The sequence below is a fragment of the Anser brachyrhynchus genome (assembly GCF_964034855.1).
Source record: "Anser brachyrhynchus genome assembly, chromosome: 7".
NCBI classification, from domain to species: domain Eukaryota; kingdom Metazoa; phylum Chordata; class Aves; order Anseriformes; family Anatidae; genus Anser; species Anser brachyrhynchus.
The window spans coordinates 27,373,793-27,399,458 of NC_137701.1; the positions used below are offsets into that span (position 1 = coordinate 27,373,793).

Here is a 25,666-nt window from a genome sequence, read left to right on the forward strand (position 1 = left end):
CTGCCCCCTCCTCAGAGCCCAGAAGATGGCGCCGGCCCCTCAGCCATCGCCGCCCGCTGCGCAGAGGGAGCCACGGGGCGGGCACCTGCGAGGCGCTGAAATAAAAAACGACGGAGGAAACCTCCTTGTCCCCCGGGGCAGCGGTTAAAATAAAGCAGCCCCTTGCCATGCCCGCGGGGGAACAGGAGCCATCGCCCACGCTGCTTTTACTGCAGGTCCCCGGGTGAGATGCGCCTGTGAGCGCCAGCCGCCTGCATAAACGTGAACCCGCTGACACCCCGGGAGGGCCCGGTGGGGTAGGGGGAAGCAGCCTGCCCTGCCAGGGTGATGCTTCTCATTTTAATTTTACATAAAAACGTGCTGGTTGGCACATGAGGCACTGCTTCAGCCCCGAGGTGGCCGCCTCCAGCCTGGCCTTGGCTCAGCAGCACTCCCCCAGCCCCAGGCAGAGGCTCACCCAGGCCCCCATGCAGGAGGAGGTGAAACAGGAGCATACAGTCACCCCCTTGAGGAAAATGCCAGTTTTTCTGTTATGACAGCCTTCAGCTGGCAGGGTTAAACCATGACCTAAAGAGATCAGGATGTTCGCCAGCTACGGAACAAGTTTTCTGGCACCACACGGAACAGTTCGGGGAACCAGCAGTGAGACTGCCTACAAACGCCTAGGTCTGGATCTGAGGCCGGGCAAATTTATCTTTGCTTTGGATCTGGCTGCAAATGAGTAACACACTTTCCATGGCACTGTCCTCAGTCATCACCACCTCGAAATTGCCACTGAGCAATTGCCAAACAGAAACACTGCAAATTTGAGTTGCCAGGTTAGCCAAAACCAGGCTGGTGCTTTCAGGCTGTGACAGGAACTATGTCAAGGAACACTTGATATGACAGCAGGGATTAGGTGCTTGCGACAGACCTCAGGAAACACAGGAGAAGACATCTACTTGCAAACAACACAAATGCAGCATAAAGGTTTTTTTTCTACATGACTGGTTTTTGGAAATGTTTTTCTTTCACAGCTGCTCTTGGAAGGGTGATCCTTGGGACTCATGGAGGTCTCTGGTGGAACTGAGGGAAGGAGATGGTTTCCTCCAGGAGCTATTATCTCATGTACACATAGATGTATACATACAAATCAACAGCAAAGACTGATTTTTCAACAGTGGCAAACAACATCACAAGTGCAACTGAAATACTGAAAGCACTTTTAAAAAGAGAATCAGAGATCTGAGATCCTAAACTGGCATTCTTCAAAGACAACAAAACTCTGGGCAACTGTCCCAAGTCTGGCACCTGGCCTAAGTGCAAGACCTTATCCCTGCTGGAGGAACAAAGCAGGCGAAATTCCTTGAGTAGGAGCTGAGGAGAAGAAGAGTAGTTTCTTCTTTTTTTTTTTTCCTCTTTTTTTCTTTTTCATCCCTACTTGTAATATACTTCAGCTTCTAGATGCCTAATACCCAGCATCCTGATTAGAGGATCTGACAGCACCTTCTTTCCCAGGCAAACATTAAGAAATCCATTAGTAAAAGGTCATGGTCTGGACTGCTCTGTGGAATAACCCTGTGAAACCCTCTGAGCGCTGTCAGTCCTAATCGATACCTAAATCAGCTCTCACGGTGCTGGTTCCTGTCCCAGGCCTTTCCACTCTCAGTCTGGGGTCATGGAAAAACTGCCTTCCTTGGCAATTATCAAACTGTGGTTGCACAAGCAAAAAAGCATGGAACATACTAAAATAACAGATGTAAGACTAGAACGTTGTGGGAATAGGCCCCAAACCAAATTGCTTCAGAATTCCTGGCAGAACAAGAGTCCTGGTAATCAAAACATTCCTGAATGCTGCACCGTCTTCAGTTGTGCACACAAATCCCTCAGTGCCATGTTATGCGCAAAAAGTTAGGTTCGCCAGCATTCAGATGTATCTCTCTGGAGAAAGACAAACTCTTGGGAAAAGGTGTGTAACTGCAGAAACTTGAACTTAAATAAATGCTTGCCCAGAGAGGGTACAAACTGTTCAATCTGGCCAAATTGGTTGAACTATGTGGGATGCCAAGTTTAGGCTTTTTGAAACCTGCAAGCACATGAAATGCAAATATTTTTACCAGATGAAGTGCCGTTTAATTTCAGTTTAAAAAACAAAACAAAAAAAAAAAACACCTGCTTGTACTGAAGATTAGTGAGGGATGCCTGTTCCTCAGGGTACAGGGAGCTGAGAGCCAAGTGTGGTAACACAGCCGGTAGAGATGGCAGCCTTGTCAGGGAGGGCCTGCCCTGCTGGCAATCATTAGAAGAGTGAAGTGCAGGAAGACCAACCAAACCACACCAGTCATTAGGAATAAGCTGGGAAAGGGGACTGCAGACGTCCTTGTGCATGTGGAAATGACTTTTCAGTGCCCTGAAGAATGCCACTTGGATATTTGTAAATTCAAGTCATAATTTTGGTCACATTGAGGTGAGTTTGAATTTTGCAATTAATTTAAATGATGGTCAGAATTTACATTCCACATTATTACCTTGAGGCATTTAAAGCCATTGTAAATAAAAAATGAAAATTATCAGCCTACTTCTCTCTTACACTAACCAACTTCCCTTTGCTGAACAATTGCTGTGTAACAGTTGTGTTCATCCTGTTGAAGTTGAGACCAGAATCTACTGCACCAAATGTTCTTTCTTCAGAGCTATCCGTATCTCAGCACACATACACAAGAGAGAGAGTTAACAGCAGGCCTTGCAGGCACATGGTTTTATCTTAACAGAGCTAATGCATTATCAGCTAATTCTTGGAAATTCAAAGCAGCTGGGTCTCGGACCCTGCTCACACATGTTGCTTGTGATAAGAAACCACACTTCTGTATTTATGTATGTTTGTCAGTGTGACTGAACAGGTAAGCTGTTTTACTGCTAAATATGTCCTGACAGTCTAATTTCCTCCAGCCTTAAGGCTGCATCTCTGAAGAGTTATCTTGGCACTGCTGTTCACTAACGAACATCCACCGCACTCTAGTCTGGGGGAAGCTGAATTATGGTTGGAAATCAGTAAATCTTATGCTATCCATGCAGGGCCTCACAATTAAACGCTTAATTGTATCATATCCTGAAAGCCTCAAGAGAAGCCATTTGAGAAAGCAGTGCTCTGATTTCCAGTTGTTTTGTTGTTTAAGAATTAGAAATGCTGAAAGAGGGACCAAGATTCTAGTCAGAAAAATGTGTCTCTGCAAATCTCCAGAGATATGCAATTAATACTAAACTATCATTAACCCTATGTACTGCTTTACAAAGCGGACTGTAAAGTAATGCGAAATTGTGCCCTTGCCAAATTCATCAGGACATGCCTTTTCAATACAAAGACACGGTTTTGAAACAGCTCCTAATGAGTCATTTTGGGACACAGATAAATTGTTTCTGCCTCAAGGGATTCAACTCATGTATGTCAGATTCAACAGTAGCAACAACATATTCCTGCCTGGCTTTTCATGGGAGATGGGCTGATTTTGTGCTCACACCCTGCAAATCCAGCCAGGCACAGGTCTGGGGAGCCATTTAGGCAGAGTGGCCCAGATCAGAGCTGAGACATTTCTGCTCCAGCAGCCCCTTCCACCACCGCCAGGTGCTTCAACACAGCCAGGCTCGGTTCCTGCGGGACAAAATGGGAGCAATAATTGCCTGCTGCTGGGGTAGGTTAGTCAGCAGAGCCTCGCCTAATCCTGCTCACCCACCCTTTGTTTGTGACTCAAACGTTTGTATTTTATGCTTTTTCTTTCCTCATGGACGGGTAGTGCTGGAGGCTGGGAGACCACGCAGCTGGGTAGGTTATGCCCTGACAGGACTGAGAGCTTGGATGTGTGACTAACCCAGTCCCTGAGGGAAAAGGCCTGCCCAGCATGGCTCCCACGGCGTGGCTCCCTTCGGAGATGCTCCATCTTTGTGCTTTGAAAGTGCCATGTTTAGAAACACTGGGCCTTATTCCCTTTTGTCAGAAGGGGTACAGCAATGATGTAAAATACTGTTGCATCAACTGGACCAGAAGGCTCTGGGGAGACCTTACAGCGGCTTCCAGTACCTAAAGGGGGCCTACAGGAAAGCTGGGGAGGGACTCTTTGTTGGGGAGTAGAGCAGAAGAACACAGCGTAATGGCTTTAAGCTAAAAGAGGGGAGATTCAGATTAGATATAGGGAAGAAACTCTTTACTAGGAGGGTGGTGAGGCCCTGGCACAGGCTGCCCGCAGAAGCTGTGGCTGCCCCATCCCTGGAGGTGCCCAAGGCCAGGCTGGATGGGGCTTTGGGCAGCCTGGGCTGGTGGGAGGTGTCCCTGCCCATGGCAGGGGGTGGAACGGGGTGGGCCTGGAGGTTCCACCTGACCCACAGCATTCTGTGCCTCTGGGATTCTGTGCTTCCATGATTCTGTGCTTCTCTGACCAGTACTGAGTAGTGGGACGAATCACAGAAACATAGAATCTGAGGACTTGCTGCCTGCCATGGCTGCAGGTCTGCAAGGAAGCAGTGCTACAGAGCTTCCCCGGGCTGAGTCAAGGAGATAGGGAGACCAGGGAGGGCACACAGGCACCCCATTTCTCTTGTCACCTCACTGGAGGCACCCCAACCACATACCACCATGCAAAGTAAGCCAGATGTTCCCTTGTGTCTCCAGGCTGACTTACAGAATAGTCATGCTTCAGCTTGCAGAGAAGGGACCCGATGTGGTCCTTGCCACTGAGGTTGAGGGGCAGGAGAGCCGTCTCCACCTCCACTAGTCAGAGGGAGAGGAGCAGCTGCATGCATGGCAAATGTGCTTTAATTTCCTCCCTGGATTCAACAGAAAGATGGATGGGAGGAACTTCAGCTCTTTACACCATGAGACCAGGCTAAGGAGGTCTCTGCAAAGCAGGAAGGAGTATATTATCACTTCCCTGTACCAGATTCAGTTAGCACCATCCTAAATACTCTCTCCCGTGAGAAGAGAGGAGCGAAGCCTGCGCTACTTCTGCTGTCCATAGTGAGGAATCATTGTTTCTTTAGGGCATCTCCTTGCTCTATCTGAAGTAGCTGCTTCCTTAGGTAGTTGGTGTTTCATGGCAGGAGCAGTTCAGGCTTTGCCTCACTGAGTTTGGAAACTGTATGTGTAGAAGCTCCAGAGCAACACACAGATGAGGATGGAGCACAGGATGAAAGGTGTTGAAAGAAACCATGGCCAATGTCCGTGATTCATGCAGCATTCAGCTCTCTTAGGAGCTTGAGCTGGGGAGAAGCCTGTGAGATGGTGGCCTGATCTCACTGGAACAGTGTTGTATGCCAGCTTGGGAGGGCTGTAGTAGCACAGCAAGCCGGCAGGGTGCTAAATTGCGTGGTTTTGTCACCTCAACAGGGTCCAGCAGCAAGAAGTCCTGCAGCTGAGCAGCTCTGCAGCCTTGAACAGCCACATCACCTTACTGTGGGATGGCCAAAATATTTCCCTCCATGCCGAGCACCCTGCCACTATCCCTGCAAACTGGAAAGCCCTGAGAGGTGCCAAGGCAAGCACACTTGAAATTACAGTTTTCATTTAGCTTGGAAAACAAATTCACCATTTGTACAGCCCCTCCTCCTTGTCAAAGAAGTACAAGTTGAAGAAAACCCAGCTGCGAGGCAGCCTTTTGCAGCTGAGCATCTATACCAGGCAGGAGGGCTCAGTGTGGTGTGAGCTGCTGATAAGACCCAGGAGGCTCACAAGCTACCGCAGCAGCAGCAGGGAGCCGTCTGCAGTCCCTGCACTTCCAACAACCAACACGCCTGCCTGGGGTTGCTCTCAAGGTCCCAGGAAGCATAGATCGATCCACCAGCACCAGCATACGCATCCAATGGACAGGCGCTGTTTGCCAACCTCCCGTTGCAGAGCTGATCCCATCTGACAGCAGCTGAAGTTACCCGACCGTGATCGCTCCCCAGTGTAGCACAGACAACCTCACACATATTTGTGTTAGGTTTAGAGAGATTTGTGCAGCATAAGCACTTCTAGTTTCCAGAACAGAGGTCATTGGGATCGAAGGCTCTGATGTAACGTGGTGGCTTCTTTGGCTCGCTCGTCTCAGTCTCTCTACAGAATTATAAATATAGCCAGGACATTATTAAAATGTTAACAAGTTTCCCTCTTGGGGACCTCAATTATTCACCTGTGAGTAGCTGTTGTTTCATCACCAGGAGGGAGTCAAATGGAAAGTACACAAGCAGGGATGGGTTCTAAGCTTTTAGCAGTAGTTTTGTTTTACAAATTAACGGGGATAAAAAGTCCCCACTAAGCTCAGTACACTCCTTCCAGGTGGTACTTTCTAAAATACACTCATTGTGGCAAGAACTTCTTAAATAGCCTAACGGTCTTGCATCCTCAGCTAAACATAGCCACGGCCACCGATCATCAGGATCCTTGACAAATACTGTGTCCGGGGGAAGGCAGCTAGGCAAAGTCTGGCTGTGTTCGTTAGGGGGAAAGTAGCTCAAGTATGGGAGCAACACAAGCGTGGCTGCTAATCTGCATGGAGCTTTCCCCACCTACATTCAGGTCACATTTGCCTAACATTATTTTTATGAACATTAGTTATATATATTTTAAAAATTATGAAATGTTAACTACGTGTTTCCGATGGTAACTTTTGCACAGGGCAAAAAGAAAAAAAAAAAGAAGAAAAAAAAAGGTTATCATGCAGAACAGGAGTGGAAGTTGTTCTACACGGTGATGGGGGAGGATCATAAAGCCCACAAACCTTTCCAGAAGAGTTACGGAATTAGGACAGCTAATTCCAAACTATTTTTTCTGACCCTAATGCTCCGAGTGTCCCATTGCGTTGTGCTCCTTGGTGCGCCCATCCGTTGTTTGGATGAGAAACTACTTGGAGCAGACAGCTTTTTGCCATGGGGTTAGGTGTAGCCCTGTGCAGAGGTGTCAGTGTTGCTGTGAAGCAATTTGATATGCCGCCTGGCTGTGCCCATGTCGCAGTCTGCATTCCAGTGCTTGAACCTTCTGCCTCTACTCTCTCATTATTCCAGCAGAATCTGAAACTGGCACAAAACCTATTAATTTGAGGTGGGAAATCTCAATCAGACATTGGCCTTTAAATGTCCTTAGCTTTTATGAACTGCGGGGGATTTTTTAACACTCCTATAAATATTTGGATCAAAACCCTGGTAAAAGCATAGATCTTTTTCATTAGTTGCCAACGTACATCACGTTAGGTGTAAAAAAGAAATTGGTTAAGAGATGATTTGGCATTTCAGCCTGAACCATCTCGTATTTCTCTATGAAAACTGTATATGAGGACATCCGTGTGTATTTATTCCAAAGGTTGTGGCAATGAAAAGGTGCAGGAAAAAGTGGGGATTGCAGAGTTTACTGGAAACTCAATACATCGAGGATCTTAGAAAAGGTACAGCCAATTAGATGAGCTCAAGTTGAATTCTGCTGGTTGCTACGAGGAAATCATTGTGCAAGTGTTTTGCAAGGGCATTGAAACTGGTAGAACAAGATACACAGCATGTGGAAGTGAAACTAAAGAGATTAAAGAACAGTTTGGGTTGTTGTTGGGTCTTCTTTAATTACCTTTTTAAGACACTCCACTTTTCTTTAAATAACAGCATGAAGAAGGCCTCATCTCTGAGAGGGAGCAAATAATCCTCTGTCATGCGTAAGCACGCTTATGAGAACAAGCCGGGTATGAATTTTCAGGAGACAAACCGAGCTGCACAGAAAAGACAGCATATGGGAGATGAGAGATGGAGAACAGGTTCTGTAACAAGCACCCCTGTTTAAAGCGAGTCAGGAGAGGTCTCAGCAGCTAGCTCACCGGGTATGTGTTGTACATCAACAAAGCCTTCTCTGTTGAATGAAAGGCTCCTTCATCTTTGCCTCTAACCTCCATTCCTTCCTCACCACAGCAGAGGGATTTGCTTTTCAGAGAAGGAAAAATCTGAGAACACACTCATTTCTTCTATGGATTCAGAAAACCACAGAAACAACTAGAGCCCAAGCCTTTGCTGTTCCCAGCAGGCCAGACCCTTCACTACAGCAAATGTAGCACGGTTTCTTACGAAACCCCTGTATGAAATTGGTGTCTCTACTTAGGAGCTGAATAAATCTTCCTGCTGACACAAGCTGAGCTCTGAGTCCTCCATTCAGGAGCTTTTCTCCAACACCAGAACCTGCAAGCTGTAAAGTAAAAGCCACAGTAACATCCTGTTAGAGCTTTCCACCAATTCGGCCCATTCCTGTGTGTAGTTAGCTGGTAAGCAGAGAGCTCCTCCCTGCAAATCCCCTAGCCATCATGAACTATTCTTATGCAGGGGGCACCATGATCATGTGGGACGGAACTGCTGGCCAGTTAACAAACAGTTGATGTTGTCACCATGAATTTATTTAACTGAGCAGAGTCATAGCTGAAAGATGTAGATCTTTCAATCCTTCCCTCCACAATTCAGATTTCTCTTGGGTACGGATGACTGCCCCTATCTAGTTTTAGGTCTCGACTGTGAAATAATTCATCATTTCACACTTTTTCTCCTCATTTCAGTAAATTTCAGCCTTGTTATCTCATTTCCTTTACCTCCCCGCAAAACAGCAGGAATATATATTTTAAAAAACTGCAAATACTCTTATTCAAAACTTCTCTCTTCTTCATTCTTCTTTTTAAGTTTCTTCAAAAAGCTGGTCTGAACCTCATATCCTGCTAGACAGTCCCCAGCACTTTCCATGGTTAGCTGAATGACCTCAGAAAGTGGTGAGAGTAAGATTTCACATGTAGACAAGGATTCAGCCTAGGAACCATTGTAAGCCAAGTCATCTCTTTCCTCCTCTGGGCTTTCACTTTTGCCTGGCCTAGGCATCCTCGTCTCCGATGTTTAAGAAGGATCCAACAATCTCTTTAGCTGTTCTCAGAAAACTTTGTGTGAAAATTCTGAAGAAAATCAAAAGTGTTGGCCAGAAATGATACAACAATTTCTGAGCCCAAAATCTTGAGAACCAGAGCAAACTGTTATCTGAGTTGATCTGTTCATGTTTGGTTCCTCAGAAATCAGTCAAGAATGATCTAACAAATAATTCTTCTTCAAAATACTGTTGCTGTGTTCTCAAGATGATTCACTGTCTGTCAGCATAGAAGTGACTAACTGAAGTCCTTTAATCTGAAAAATTATCTCCCATTTACCTCAAAAAAAAAAAAAGAATCAAAATACAAGCAAACAAACAAACAAGGTTCATGTAATAAAGCTGATCATATCAGGTGCCTTGACAATAAACTCCACAACGAGCTCTGCTCTAGCTGATATTGATCTCAGGATTTTGATGGAGCAACTGCAGGAGTCCACGCTTAGATATCCAAATGATTTTCAGAGATTATGCAGGAAGTAAGATTATTGCTTACCAAACAGCTACATGGACATTATATTGAGACAGATGTTTATAAATTAGAACTTCCTAAAGGCACATTACAGCATTATGGGCAAGGATCTCAAGAGTGAATTACAGATAGACGTAAAACCACAAGTAAATGGCAATCCCAGTGTTAGTTGTGGAATACAGCAGAGCCAAGGCTGCCCTAAAGAGATCACCTTAGCTTGTCCCTCCGCCCCAAGGCAGGGTTCATGGAAAACAAAAGTAGGGCAAAGATCTTACAAAAACTGGAAGCTGTCAGGCCAGATAGTTACAACTGGCAAGCATACACTTTCACCATTTCAGGATTTAACCAGGGTTGAATACTGCAGCCGTGAAGAGGTAGTTACTAGAAGAGTTGTGCACGCATCAGGTGCTGTGCAGAGAGAAAGGCTCAGGTGAGCTGTTTCGGCAGTAGTCCTTAATGCTGCAGTAGTCACAAGACTGAACAATTTTGAAGTTTCCAGTAGCATTTGGAAGATATTTATTTATGAATGTAAATGATATGCAGATGTGTCCATAACCTGGGGGCAGTACCCTCTCACTCTACTCTCCATCCAGCAAATCTATACAGGTCATAGAATCGTAGAAACACAGGCTCACAGAATGGTTTCTGTTGGAAGGGACCTTACAGACCACCCAGTCCCAACCCCCCTGCCATGGGCAGGGACACCTCCCACAGGATCAGGTTGCCCAAAGCCCCATCCAGCCTGGCACTTCCAGGGATGGGGCACCCGCAGCTCCTCTGGGCAACCTGTTCCAGTGCCTCACTGCCCTCTGAGCGAAGAATTTCCTCCTAACAACTAATCTAGATCTCTCCTCATTCATTACTAGTTAAATTGACATGACAGAAATAAAAATGAGTTTAAAGGAAAGGAATAGGATTTTCAAATCAGAAAAAAAATCCAAAACAAACAAAAACAAACAAACAAAAAGATCTGTTTTCCTGTTGCTAGAATACCTCCCTTATTCACGCTTTTAGTCTAGAAGTCAGCCCAACCACTTCCTTGCCTCTGCCCTTCGATAACCCACTCGAGAAATCGATACAGGTAGCTCAGCACTGCGCAGGACGGCTCACAGACTGAGCCATAGGGGAGCAAATACCCACAGCAGGTGACGAAGGAGACCCAAGCCAATCCCCTCCACAGTGACAGAACCAGACAACCTCTTTAGGCTACCTGACTGCCTGACACTTGAACAAAGGGAGTCAGATAACACACATTTGGGCTTGATCCAGCATACAGTACTTTTTTCTTCACACGTTTAAGGTCTGTTATCTTTTTTTCCCCTTATCTCTATAGGAACTCTGTTCCAGAATCTTATCTCCAGCCCTAATATTTGAAGGGAACCTTTCCTGAATTATTATCACAACCGTGCGTTTAACAGAATACACCCATTTAAGTCACATACTTATTTAGACTGGGTAGTGACTGACTGGCATCTAATCACTTAGTGCAAAGTGCTGTACAAAAGCTTAACTGAAGCTCTTCCCATCCTAGAAAGCCTCTAGCTCAAAGACCAAATCCTAAAGATAGCATAGGCTTATTTACAGTCCTGAGTCTCAAGAACTTGGAAAGCTGCTTTACCCCCAGAGCTATATTTAAGCACCTGTATACATGTGAGTTCAATTATGTATCAAGTACAGGTAGGTTGCACTTGCCACAGTTTTATTTTATTGTTGTAGGCATTTTGTTGTTTTTTTTTTTTCCTCCTCCTCTCTTCTGAGGGAGAGGTGATTATGATTAGATCCTAGCCTGGTTAGTGCTTCCACACACCTGCTTCTTCCCATGCACCCCAAATGCATAACTGCTCAGAAAAATCAGCGGCATCCTGGCTAGCATTAGATTTTAGCATTGACCTAGCAGAAAGCTTTCATGCAAGCCATCGAGAACAGGGGGAAGCTGAAAAGAAGACATTTCACTTTAGGACACTGCTTTATCCTGAGTCTCTTTCTATTTAGTACTCAGGGCTGCTCCTAAGATCACTTGTAACACATCTCAGAGGTCCTCACATCACGGAGCAGACTTTATTAACAGCAGGTGCCAAGAACCAAGTAGTCTGGTAGAGTTGCCCTAGCAACAGTTATAATGCATCAGAGAACTCAATCTCAAAAAAGTTTGAGGAATCTTTATCTACATAGCATCCTGTCTTGAAGTCACCCATTAGCCCTTTTCTTCTCAAAGACCTGTTTATCCATGGTCATTAACTTGAGCTTTTTACTTTTAGTACAAGCAGAAAGACGTTTTGTTTCTTACGATCCCAACTTTAGGAAGCTGAAACACTACAAAGCTGTTACCTGGTGTAGGCCATGGCCAAGTGCCATAATTTGAGGGCAGAGAGCGCGCTAGGTGGGGAAGGACCAGGAAGCAGCATTTCCAATATCTCATTCCTGCCCTGTGGTAAGGGGCAGACATGATTTTGGCTTCAATCTGTCTAGAGTTAAGTATGGGCTGGTACTACCAGCAGTTGGGAGAATAAGCCAGTCTAGTACCATCTATTGTATACGTTGAACATGCATTTCATGTCTTCACATTCAGACTTACATGTAGAATTCAATCCTCACAATTTAGACACAGCTGTGGTTCAGTCACTGCAATCTAGAAAGTGAGACTTCTCAGCAAGACTGAGCAGATTTATCTCATCAGAATTCATCCTACAGATATTTCCCATTGTTAGTTAGGAAACTGCTCAGTAGCAAACTTCAGTATTAAATTTTTACTCTTAGCTGGGGTTCACAAATTCAAATATGGGGAAAAACATAAGCAAACACCTTCTCTTCTGTAGTACTGCATTTGGATATAATCCTCTATAAACATTCATTTACACACGGGTATCACTAAACTTTCAGCAAGCTCTTACCTGGACTTGTCTCAATGTATGGAAAAGCAACAAACACCTAAGTCTTGCATACTGGGTGGGGAGTGCTTATTAGCTACCATTTTACTACTACTTTCTTTGCCTGACCCTTTAACTGGCACGATTACTCTAAGTAGAATGCAGAATTCTTAACCAGTAAAAAACAATCAGACAAAATGATAAATATTGCTTTATTAAATTATTTTTATACTTCTACAAAGAAAATTTCTGATTTCCGTTACAGAATTACATGAAGAAAAATCATTGCTGTCTCCACAGTTATCTAAATTTAGATACAAAAAGGTTGTAAAAAGACCGGCCTGTTCAAGTTACATTAAAAAAAGGCAGAGAATAGACAAGTTCCCTCAGGAATCTTGAGGCTCAGAAATATAAAGTCCTATAATACAATGAAATTAAGGATTCAGCAATGTGTTGAACAATTGTAAACTGTAACTGCACTAGTGGACCACATTATTCAGCAGTTTCCTTAAAGGTATGAACTGTGAACTGAACAAAAAGTATAGCTGACACAGCAGACCTCATTTAGTTGCTCTCCCTTTTACACCCTCCAAGTTAAAGCTGTAAGATCAGCATTCAACATTTAAATGATAGGAAGGAAACTTGCCTCCATAAATATCAGAAATTCCTCCATTTCGTAACTATTTATATAAAGTAACTAGCTGTTACAAATCAGTTTCAAGTACAACAGGTGGCTGAGGCAAAATAATCAAAATCAGATCATACACAATTTTACTGTAAATACAGTAATTTGAAAGGTAAACACATAACCATAGCACTGACAACGTATCAATGCTGCTGTGTTATAGACGCGATGTGTCAGTAGAAAATTAGGATGTCTTTATTATCAAAATCGAGGACATTCATTCCAGTCTCTGGTAATCTAATCTTAGTGCAAAACAGATGCTAAGACATATTTAGCAAAAAAGGTGATACGTTTAAGGCCAAAACTTTGTTCAGTCATCACTATCACTTCCAGATTCACTCAGCTGCAAGTCATTTCCTAAAAAAAAAAAAAGTCATCATATTAGTCATTTTCAAGGAAACACTTTTCTTCTTTCGAGATTTTTCCCCTTTACCAATTAAAGGCTTGCAAAAACTAATACCAGGCAGGCTGCGAGAGAATAAATAGGTGTAGAACCTAACTCCTCAGTGACAGAGTCTCAGAGAGACCACATTTCTACAATTTTCAAATCTTAGCAGGAAAGGCATTAACATATTTGTCACAAAAGCATTTCATATCACTGGATAACGACAGATGACACCTAGATATCCTTGCTACCCACATTTCCATGCTTCATAAATGGGAACATTGCTGGTGAATGCAGCCTTGCAAAAAAAAAAAAATTTTTTTAACTTCTGAATGCACTCAGCTGTGCTTGAAAACAAAGTGATGTCTCAATCAAGAGCAGCAGTTCTTTGATGTACCTTTTAAAGATGTATCAGTGACCTACTATTTCAAACAGGTTTTGGAACAAGCGAACAAACAAAACATCAAACGCAATTTTACCCAGCACTTTAATTTGGAGGCTACGTATATATTTCAAAATGGGAAAGCAAGAAGAAAGACTACATTGTGCTTGCAATGGATACCCATAAGCTTAGTGGGGTGGGAGTGAAGGAATCTTTCCAGGATCATAGATAACTAACAACAACAAAAAATACAGCAGCATGCTATAGAGGATCTACATCGTATCAGCAGTTTCCCACATATTTTAAGAATTTCTTCCAGCTAGTATGCTTTTCTTCACCCCTCCCTTGCCAAACAGCCATGAATAAAAAAGAATGCATCTCTTTCATTGAACAGAAGTGGCCTAAAAACCAAATAGAACGACTGAAGCTGAGTAGGCACAGTATTTCTACATTTTTGCTACAGCACCCTTCACAGATCACTTTTGCAGATGGATAAAAGAACAACCTCAACAGGGTAAAACCAGCGAGACATTCAGATCATATCTTTTGTTATCAAGCATATCATTTCTGCCAGAACACTGAAGTCTTTAACATGGCTGCATTTAGCCTTCCTTTGTTTTCCACTATGTCATCACTAAAGCTTAGAAAGTGGTACATGAAGCTCTGCAACAAAGCCGAAAACACTGTTTATATGAGACAAGAATAGTGAAGATGGCTCTTTCCAGCAATCTATAAAGTACTACTGTAGCCTTTTTTTTTCCAATCCTAAAAGCCAAAACATTTACAGCCACATTATGTTAAATTTTTTTTTGAAAAAAAAAATATGTCAAGAACGATTCAGGACAATACATTATCCTGAGAAATAATATTTGAAGGCAGATAATGGCATTAGCAAGTTAAACTCACGCATTTATCATTCAAAGGAAAACAAGCAAAGAGTTCTTGGAACTCCCAACCCTATTATTCACTACCTGCTCCGGGAGATGGCTGGAGTAAGAACAAGAAGATAACCTTCCAAAGAGTGACTCTGCAGCCTTTTAAAGTTATTTCAACATAGTTAATAAAAATTACACAAACTGTGTAACACTAGCCAAAAATACCAGTGCTTGTGAAAACCAGCAGATGGGAAAGGCGAGTACTCCGAGTTCCAGAGTTAGAAGTGATGCATTAGGATATATTTCAGGGTTACGAAAATGGGCCAGAAAGTTTCCCTCTCTCTAAAAAACACCTTCAGGGAGATGGCAAAATAAAAGAGACTAGAGTTGGGAGTTTTCAGGTGGGTTTGTTGCAAGAATAGTAGTTTCATTTAACTAGGGCTCTGAAGAAGCATCTACGCTCAATTGTACTTTGCAGGCAGCAATAAAGCGGGGTAAAAATGTGAATTCAGTCTTCCACAGCGCCAACTGCTTATTAGTAATATCAGTTTATCACAGAATGGTTTGGGTTGGAAGGGACTTTATAGATTCATCCTATTCCAACCCCTCCGCCCTAATTTGATGAAATAGATTATACTGCAAACTATGTTTCCTAAACTTTTAGATCAATGGCTATAAAACATTTAATTGAATTCATGAGTTTCCCTGTCCCCAGCAACTTGCGTAAGAGTGATCGGTGTTTCACAGATCTCGTTACATCAACACCACACAAATACAAAGCAAGTTTCACGACCAGCTGCTGTACCAGCACCAACTATCAAAAGAAGTGAAGTTGTACTGAATGCTGTGTACATAAGACACTTCCCCAGAAGAGTCTGTGTTGATTTTTCTTGGGAAATAAAGCTTTATTTAGCTTTTACTTAAACTAAAAGTAAACAAAGCAACGTATGATCAAATATCTACAAAGAGATTCATCAGTGCTACCGTTTGCAAACTGTTGCAAGGCAAGTCGTGAGCTTATACAATCAGCTTCTGACAGAAGGAGGGAAGAATCAAGATTTGGCGGAGGACCTTGCTGCCGAAGGTGTGGGGCAGCTTTGCGTCCTGGGTTCCTGAGGAGGTAGATGATGTATATCTGACAGAAGTATTTGGTTACCGTGCTCTAGGATACTACCTCCTGTGTCTTCCAAGTTCTACAAAAGCTCAGCTGTATGATTTCTACATGTGAGATGAAACTCTTCTCCCTAACCCTTCCCGCAGCCTTCCGCCTGCATGCGGCAAGCCAAAGGAGAACTTCACTAATTACCCAGCACAGCCCTGATTCTGCAGAGGTGCACAAAAGCAGTCACGCAAAGAAGCGGACAAACCTCCAAACAGGATTAGACAAGCAAACTGCTTGTGCTGACATTTGTTGCTTCAATATTTTATTTTTGTAAAACATTATTTGAGATGGAAGAGATGACTGTACCAGACCCCAACAGAGAACTCCTGCCATTTCAGCTGGAACCATGTGCTATCCATTTAGTTTCCCCAGGTTTCGCTGTTGTTTTCCCTCTCCTGCCAAATCTCCTCAACAAGTGAGCTGGAGAAACATTCTCCTTGGAAGTGACTTTTTTTGGTCTTTGTCTAGTCGAAGTACGTTTCAAATGTTAGAAGTACTCAAGTTAGGAACAGATTTTTTAAGCAGTAAATAGATCTGTAACCACGACAGACGTAAATGGAATTAAGCTAAATATCTGTGCGAGATAGACAAGCCCAAGGCTTGATGCTACAAAGGTTCCACCAGTCTACATGGCTCTCAAGCACCATCAAGTCACCATCTCCCCCTGTAACAGCTTTGATGTTGTCATGTTTTATGCAGCATTTTCTCACTATGACTGTTGAAACTAGAGGAGTTGGCCACCTGTACTTGTGAGTTTGTTTCTCAGTTGAAGTTTTGTCAGCTGGGATTTTGTCACTGGGGATAGAGCTTAATCTCGTTTTCATAACAGCTTTATTTAAAGCACGAAGAACGGGAAATCTCATTTGTGAGTAAGGGCTGAAATAAATGGCGTGCTGAAATTATGCAAATTATGAACATGAAGACATTGTTCTTCACAGTGACAGTAAAATGAAGACAGTGTTTAGTACTTTACCCATGAAGTCACAAGACCTTTCCATCTGATCTTATCTGTTAATGCAGTACACAAATAACCAGCACAGATATTTGAGTATTTAAATACTAGCTACAAAAAACACCAAACCTGTTCATGCTATCATTAAGCGCTGAAGTGAAAGCAGACTTGCCAGAGTCTAGAATTTCAGTATAATCAGTTTACATATAAATGATAAACCCTCAAGTTCTTAGACAGCACACTAGGCTTTATGGGAATCTCTTCGTATTGTGACCCCGCAGCTAAGCACCTAATTAAAAATGTACTCGCTTTCAAAGCATCACCATAGCTGAATACTCACAGCTTCTACATATGAATACTCCTATTTAGGTAGCAAACTTAAGACCCCACCTACTGTTTTTCCCCCCCTTCCCTGTCCAAACTCTCCTTTTTGGACTACACTGAGCATTCAATTCCAAGCTGTGCAGCGACCACTTGAACAACATTGCAGCTCCTCTTCAAATTGCATTTTTAGTTGGTTGAATTGGTGGAGTAAGACAGTATCACCTGAAAGCAAACCATCTCCTCACTTATATGCGGAGGAGAGTTTTGCCCTGCTGTCTGGTGGAACAGTGCCACGAATAATAGTAACTAAAGTAGCTAAGAATATACTATCTCTTCTGTCATTCAAAGTTTTGCCAGTGTAGTATCTTTCCCGTAGTTTTAACCAAGAAATTATAAGCATATGTTTTGGGAGTGCCCTGTTAGCTCAAGTATTTTCATTACAAAATTACTGTTCTGCAGTCCCAATGTATATAACTGGGAGGAAGCCAAAAAGGCTTAGGAAATATTTTCAACTACCTCAGCTTTAATTTAGTATCTCTTGGGACCAAGAGCCTTCTAGTCCAGTGCCTAATTCAGACCTCTGCTGAACAATCAAACCCTAGCATCACTTCCCACAGTTTTAATTATAACAGAGACATACTTAAAAACAATATGGTTTCCTTTCAGCATCTCGATGTCTGGAATTGTGTACTAAGAAAAGAACAGCCTTTGTACTTACGTAGTGTATTCATCATATGACCACTGCTCTCTTGGGATCTGTTATGACTGGCATCTTTGTCAGGGGCAGCCTGTTGTGGTATGGCAGACACAGTAGGCTGTGGCTGCAAATACGGCATTGACATAGGAAGAGAGGGCTTCGCTTCCTCATCTTCAGAATCACTGGAACTATTTTCACTACTGGATGAAGAGGATGAAGAACTTTTAGAGTCAGACGAACTGTCAGAGCTGCTCAGCTGGTCCATGATACTGGCTTCTGCTTTTAGCTCTGCAAACGATATGATTTGTTTCTCAGTTAGCAGACATCATAGTTGAAATATAAGAAAGACAAAAAATAACAAAAAAATCAACAACAAAAATCAGGTACGTTAGTCAACACATTACAGCAACTCAAAAAGAAAAACCCTGCAGAAAACTCCAGAACAAAGAAAAGGGTACAAGCAAACATCTAGCCTGTCATGTGGTTTTCTTCCCCCAGAGCTTGGGCATTTTCCCCCTTTCAAGCCAAGCATTAGAACAAGGGTAACTGTGCACCCAAATGCTACCCCCACATTAGCCTTTAATTTCTGCAGCTGGCAAGTCTTCTGCATTTTCCTCAGCACCCTAATGATGCCTTTCCCTGACTAAGCACTGCAGTTACAATCAGGCAGATAAGTTAGCAGCAAGATGTCTGGTGCTGCACCCAAAATGCCTCCCAGCAGTTCAGCAGAGCAACCAACGCGCATGGACACTATGACATTTTGCTGAAAATGCAACGCACACAGAATATCCTAGGGAACTACCTACAGTTTACTATTAGGAAAATTTCACCAAATCCTTATTCTGTTTATAGACTTGTGAGAAAAAGCTAGGACAACAGGAGAAAGACAAGAAATACTGGAAGTTAACACATCAGTCTGACTCAAATTGTATTCTTGGCAAAAAACTCACCTGACTCTAATATTTAGGATGGCATGACTGGATAGGTTGTGTTGCACAGTATGCGTTTTTAATATATTATAGCTGAAGTCCCGCACACAGAGAGAGTTAAGTTTTGCAGAAACAGCGCACAATAATTACACAAAATATGGGTGCTGCTGAAGGGAGAAATCTGAAACAGACCACTGAACCCTGCTGGATTGAGATTTTATACAGCAACTTGAAGAGTTATCCAGAGCGCAGTTGTTCATCATCATACAGAATTGTAGCTACCCAGCCATTTGCTAAGACAGCCCTACAAGCACTCAGAATACTTCAGGAACAGCTTTGATATAGCAGACATGAAAAGCAAATAGGAGGGGACCTCATCTCACTTCAGATTTACTCAATACAGAAGAACAGGTTGAAGATGAAAGTGATCGAGAAGAAAGATTGTTCAGAACTTAATCAAGTGAAGAAGGGAGAACAAGAGAATAAGCCTCAAAACAAACTTCCATGAAGCCTCCTAATTCTGCGTTATCAAAGGCCAGTCTAAAGGAAAAAAGGCATTCAGGAAGACTGACAGTTCCTGAAATAGCATGGCTATAAGTACAAGGAAAAACTAACTTGATGTCAAGGAAGAGCAGAAAGTACAATAAAAGACCATATTGGCCAACTGACTCAAACATAAGGAAAAAAAGAGCTAAAAAGTTGGAAGCATCCTGCAGCTACTAAGGGCACGTAGAAGAGAACATAAGCAGATAAAACAAGCTAGAAAAGCTAAGGTGAAAATTAGGACACAGCTAGCACAAAGACCAAGAAGTCACTTCAAAATTAATTCTAGAGGACTGATCTACCACCCAGCTGGGGGCATAAGCTAATCAAAATGTAACCCAAATCCTATGCATTTAATGCCTCTTCCTCCCTGCTCTCACCTGTGACCAGTAATAAAAGAAAAAGCTTTAAGCAAAAGACTAGCAATTAATACCAAAAACTGAGGAATGGGATCTTTGCCTTGAATTTTGGAAGAACTTAATTCTCACAGAAAATTTAATATTTTCAGTAAGGGAAAGAAGGGCTATACACATACTGGAGGACAAATGCAGAATGACCTTCCCCCCGCCCCAGAAAATGAAGATAGTAACAAGTTCAAAGCAGTGTACTTAAACAGGAATAGTCAGTTACACAACCACAGGATGAAGCATGATTAAGCAGGCAACACTTCTGAAGAGCCTGCGAGTTACAGTGAGTCGCTAAGCACAGCCCTACTGTATCGTGCTGGTGCAGAAATGACAAGCATTAAACTGGGACGTGATCCTATTTGGTCTTTTCGTATGAAAATATATAGTGCCTGTCAAACATCCGTCTTACTCGACTCAGCACTGCTAAAACCCTAGATGAAACTAATTCATTTTAGGCACTACACTTGAAATTTTTGGACTAGTTGGAAGACAGGAGAGTGACAATGATTCAGGGATCTACAAAACTTAGCTTCTAAGGAAAGACTGAACCAGCTGGCATCGTTTTGCATAAACAATCAGAAAGACATAGGAGCTATTGAGTACCTGAAGCACTGCTTAAAAGCAGCAGAGCAATCTGGCCTATACCTGCATGATAAATATTAAAGTAGTAATGGGCTTACTGTCAGATTTTATTTATTAGGATAACCTGAACTGTAAGGAGAACAAAGCCTTGGAGTAGATGCCAGAGAGAACACATGATCTGTCACCAGAGAGCTCAAAGAACACATTAAAAAATGTTAGAAATCTGACTTTACGATAGAAGGATAGTCTAGATGACCTTAAAAGGTCCCTACCAGTCCTGTTTTTCAATTACTCTGCATTCTTTAGTAACCGTCAAAATCAGACTGGCAGTACAAAAGAGTTTGATGCGTTTTGGCAGCCACTTTGGTGCCTTGCAACATTCAACACTCCCACTACCCCCAAAACAACCAAACACCAAGAAAAAGTGTCATTTTATCCCAGGCGCTCAGGTTCTTTGTCTTTGCAACTTAGGATGTATTCTAGTACTCTTCTGTAGTATAAAAATTTCTGGCCAGAGTTTAAGCCCCAAATGAAAAAAAAAACCTTTATAATGACACATCTGAAAAACCTGCTTAAAGGAATTCAAAGCATCTTGGGAGATAGACATCAATTCCGATCAATGAAACTGCCACCTGGTCGTATTTCTCTAGCAAGTAATTACCACCTGCCATTTCCCTTGTCCTCCAAAGTAACAAGGCCTGCTCCTAAACAAAACACGAGTGTCTCACCAAACCAGTGTCTCAAGAATGCTGTACACAGCACTGTTCAAGGGTTGATTTATGCAGGCTTTTAGCTGTCTTTTCCACTTGAACATCATCTTTCACGAGTCCCATCCGGTAATTTACAGTTTGAGATGTAAAGCACCGCAGCCTGTACGTTTGCTGAGTGCAGAGAACAGAACGAGGAGCGATGTCAGAACGGGAAGCGACTGGGTTGGTTTCTGGGCTGCAATACGACCAACTGCATGCTTGATTAAAGAAGCAGCGGAAGAAAGAATCTATAAGACAGCAGGGCGACCCACTGGGTTATTTAGCTGAACAGTTCACCTGATTTTTAACCTTAATAAGTCTCAAATACTCCTCAGTTATCATTTGAGCCAGAGCAGTCATTTCTGTACAGGGGTAAAGTGCTTATATAGTCAGCTTCTGGGACGAACCTCCTCTTAAAAACAAAGCTTGGCTCTTAAAAACTAATTGCTAGTTAAGAGCAAAGTTTCTAAAACTCTAAACGTGGCAGTGGAGCTTACCTCGTTCAATGTCATCCATAGGAGAAGACAGAAACATCTTTTCTTTTGGCGGAGAATTTTTAACATTGTTTGGAGTCTTGGTTGCATTTCGCATTTGCTGCTGTTGCTGCTCGATACGAGACTGGACCTTGCTGCTTCCTTCAGCTCTGTGTGCAAAAATAAAATAAAGTTACTCTAGATGACAAGATGCAAGGAAAAAGGCAGGAATACTGCACCTCAAGTTATGGAATTATTTGTCTCATGCTTTTCTAAACAGCATCATTAGATTTCTAGGTACATTATCTTACTGGCATGTAATTAGGTATGTTTTTTTTTAATTTATTTTATTTTTAAATATGGTGCCAATAACTTGTAAACCCTTTCTTAGTTGATTTGTTACAATACCTGCCTACCCAGGAATACGTCATAGTAATTCTGCTGAAAGCAAGTTCTGTGGATTCAGCAGCAGAAAAAAAATAATGAACGTGTATGGGGAAAAAAACAAGCCACTACTATCACTGAAAACAGTCAATTAAAAAAAGATCATTGAGAAGTCAGGGAACAGTAGGCAAACTACTTTTCCAAAAAGATTTTTTTCTCCTCTATATTCATCAGGTAATTGTTACTATCTCTTAATAACAGGACATCTTTTAGTCAAAAAAAAAAAAATCCTATTTCTTCTGCTGGTCAGTACTCGAAAGCTGCAAAGTCAGTGTGTTGAGAAAAGAGGCCTTTTACCCTGCTGAACAAGGCTGGGGACCTTCTAAAAATGCTGTTTCAATAAAAACAGTCACGGGCTGAAGCATCTCTCAATTTAGACCCATGAACAAACTGATTTTCATAATGATTAAAGGATAGCTGCTTCTCCTGTAAATCACCCACCTCGTTTTTTTCACAGTGATGTTGCTACTGAGTTTCTCTAGGCGACATTCTCCAGTGTCATGATTGATAATTAAGATACATTCTTTTAGGTAAGGCTTCTTTGAGCCCTTGAACACAGTCACTGGTGGAGTTGAGCCCTGTTAAATCAGAAGAGTCCAGCAGGTGTTACTACTGCAGTCTTTTTTTTGTTATTATAAACAGAAAGCAATCCATTAGTGATGACAAGTTCATCATAAGTAATCATTGCTAGCTTTTAAAAATGTTATCAGTAAATTCAAATTAGACTCATCCCAGCCAAAAGCAGCTGGTGACTGACTGGAGAGGGATTTCACCTGGCTTAGCTGAGCGTTTAATCAGTTTCACACTTATTTCCAAATGAGAGCACGCTCACTGTAGGACTCCTTTTACCAAAAGGGGTTTCAGTAATCACATCAGCAGAGCAGTAAAGCATGGCAGGTAGTAAATTTTCCCTTTCCAGTCTTTCCTGCTTTAGAACTGCACTACAGCAGTAAATACCAAGGGGAAACTTGCACTGCCAACATCCACACGAAGCTCTGCTATGTACGCAACACTTCAGGGTCATCCTACAGCATATTTCCAATGCAGCGAGTACACTTAAAGCTACAGCACAGCTGTCCAACCTGTAGGTCCTTTGCAACTTTACTCTTTTCAAACAATTATTTTTATACTCTAAACGTTACACCGTCAGCTGTGAAACGGCATTAAAGCTTCACATCCTTCTACACTCAGCATGTATTTGTAACAAAATCAGCCTTCCCCTTACGCCTGCCATGCCTCGGCCACCCCACTCACCTCAATATTTGGCAACGTTATCGTCACCTGTTCCCCCTTGCCAACCTCCAGGTCTCCTTCACAGGATGTATCGATAGACGCAGGCTTGAAGTCATCTAAACAGAAAAACCAACTTGGTTATTTGCAGGCTTTTCAGCAATCTTACAAACGTAGACACCTTCTGAGCAATACAGCAGTTGGAGGCTATTAAGCTAAAACCTTTTTTTGCTAGCGTGTCATCCACCATTCCCCTGAACAAATCACTCCACAAGTCAGCAGAACTCAAAGGCAAGCTGGTTTCTCCCCGTATTCAGCGTAAATGTTAACTACCGCCTTCCCGATAAACTTAGGAAAGCGCTTTTAGGTGTTAATGGACAGGAAAATGAACTAGCTCTGTTCTACTTCAGAAGATAAATCCTTCCTTCCTGTCAGAAACGCAGTAAGTAGTTCTTGAAAGTTCCTGGGAAGCAGCTCTCCCTCTCTGCTCTGCTCTTGTGGGACCCCCCGGGAGCCCCGCGCTCAGCTCGGGGCCCCCAGCACCAGAAGGACAGGGACCTGCTGGAGCAGGTCCAGAGGAGGCCACGAGGATGAGCAGAGGGCTGGAGCTCCTCTGCTGTGGGGACAGGCTGAGGGAGCTGGGGCTGCGCAGCCTGGAGAAGAGAAGGCTCCGGGGAGACCTTACAGCAGCCTGCCGGTACCTAGAGGGGGCCTAGAGGAAAGCTGGGGAGGGACTCTTTGTCAGGGAGTAGGGATAGAACAAGGGGTGATGGCTTTAAACTAAAAGAGGGGAGATTCAGATTAGATATAGGGAAGAAACTCTTTACTAGGAGGGTGGTGAGGCCCTGGCACAGGCTGCCCAGAGGAGCTGTGGATGCCCCATCCCTGGAGGTGCCCAGGGCCAGGCTGGATGGGGCTTTGGGTAACCTGGGCTGGTGGGAGGTGTCCCTGCCCATGGCAGGGGGTGGAACCGGGTGGGCCTGGAGGTTCCACCTGACCCACAGCATTCTGTGCTTATAGAAGCATCAATCCGAACCATGGAAGATGTATAAGAGTCACTGGAAACGCAAAGAACAACAGGAATCGCCAGCCCCCATTTCTGATTTCACTGTGACACACACGTCAGAAGCTGACCGACCAAAACTTGCGTGTCAGTATGTTCATTTTTGCCCTTTTCAACACCTGAAGTATCAACTAAAAGAAGTTTTAAACAAAATCAAGACACCAATCCTGGCCCTTTCCAGAAGCCTGAGCCACTGAAAACACACGTGCGCTCAGGCATCAGCACTGCAGCGACGTAAGGTGTCACTACCTACAAAGTACTTTTTCCACCCCAAAAGAATTAGGGACGGCTAGAGCCAAGAGGCACGCACAGAGGTCGGGCAGCATCAGGAGGCACGTTGTAACCCACGTGGGCTCGAGCTTGAGCCCACGGCTCCAGCGAGCTGGGCACGGGGCCCACCCAGCACGCCGCGGGTCCCACGGGGCGGCAGCTCGGCGCGCTGTCCCTGCCACGCAGCCCAGCACGCAGGGCACACGCTGCTGGGCACAGCACCCTGCTGCCCGGGGAGCCGCTGGGTTCAGCGCCGCTGCCCGTGGCAGGAGGGCTCGGGGGAGCCGCGGGACACAGCCCCCGCTGACCTCGCGGTCACAGCAGAGCCCCATAGGGAGAAGTATGAAATAGGGCCCTGAACTCCCCAGCGGGAATCAGGTACGGTATCGGCTTTACGCCCCGGCAGGCGGGCGGTGAATGCTTCGGGAAGCTGAGGGGCTGCTCTCAGGATCCATAGGCTGAGCTCTGGGCTTCGCTGTCACCCCGCAGACGCCTTCGCCCTGTTTGCTGAGGAGCCCTTCGGGTGTCAGAGGGAAACCCCCGCCCGCGGCTGAGCTGCGGGACGCGCCAGCTTGTGCCCCGCTCGGCGGAAAAGGAGATCTCGGAACAGACCTCAGGATAGATCCCCGAACTAGAGAGGCAGCAGCGCGCCGGCAGGGTGGGAGGCATCACACCGGGGCTTAGCCCACCCCAACATCGGGGCTACCCTGGCGGGGCAGCACCCACCGAACCCCGTCCCGCTCCCCCCGTCCAGCCCCAGCCTCCCCCCCGTAACCCATCCCCGAGCCCCCCCCGGCAGCGGGGCACGGCGGCCGCGCCCCCCCCTCCCCGGTGCCCCCCGCAGGGCCGGGCCGGGCCGAGCCCCGCCGCGCTCACAGCGGACGGTGTGGAAGGCGCAGCGCGGCTGCTTCTCGAAGGTCTCGCCCAGCTTCAGCACCCGCTCCTTGGGGTCGAAGAGCGGCGGCGGGGCCGCGCCGTTCATGGCGGCGGCGGGCAGCGCTCACGCGGCGGGCACCGCCCGCACCATGCCCGGCACCGCCACCGGGACCGGCCCCGCGCCCGGGCCCGCCGCCGCCGCACATCCCCGGCGCCGCGGGGGCGGGGCCTCGCCGCCGCTCGGCCACGCCCCCTTCGCCCGAGGCCACGCCCCCTTCGCCCGAGGCCACGCCCACCCCTCCCCGCCCGGCCCCTCCCCTCGCGGCTCGCCTCGGGCCTATCCACCGCGCCGCCGGAGGGGCGAGCCGGCACGCGGATATGCAAATGAGGCCCCCTCCTCCTTCGGCGCCGCGCTCTG

General features: G+C 44.6%; 1 protein-coding gene and 1 long non-coding RNA gene across 2 annotated transcripts; one reads left to right on the top strand and one right to left on the bottom strand.

The window, feature by feature from the left end:
* Positions 1-1,524: 1,524 nt before the first annotated feature.
* On the top strand, positions 1,525-12,588 carry LOC308197939. The gene is made up of 2 exons (XR_013953448.1): positions 1,525-2,446; positions 5,357-12,588. It is a non-coding gene; the product is annotated as an uncharacterized lncRNA (long non-coding RNA).
* EAF2 (ELL associated factor 2) lies at positions 12,419-25,478 on the bottom strand. Its single transcript, XM_080599273.1, has 6 exons — positions 25,249-25,478; positions 23,064-23,158; positions 22,251-22,387; positions 21,390-21,535; positions 17,704-17,970; positions 12,419-13,262 (listed from the first exon to the last, which is right to left on the bottom strand). Exons 1-6 carry the CDS (start codon positions 25,352-25,354, stop codon positions 13,216-13,218), a joined length of 798 nt encoding a protein of 265 aa, XP_080455399.1. The 5' UTR covers positions 25,355-25,478; the 3' UTR covers positions 12,419-13,215.
* Positions 25,479-25,666: the final 188 nt, after the last annotated feature.

Coding starts and splice junctions, on each gene's coding strand:
- EAF2 (XM_080599273.1), bottom strand. CDS start 25,354: ATGAACGGCGCGGCCCCGCCGCCGCTCTTCGACCCCAAGGAGCGGGTG. Junction 22,388..23,063: donor TAACGTTGCCAAATATTGAG/GTGAGTGGGGTG, acceptor CTGATTTAACAG/GGCTCAACTCCACCAGTGAC. Junction 21,536..22,250: donor ATCACTGTGAAAAAAACGAG/GTGGGTGATTTA, acceptor TTTTGCACACAG/AGCTGAAGGAAGCAGCAAGG.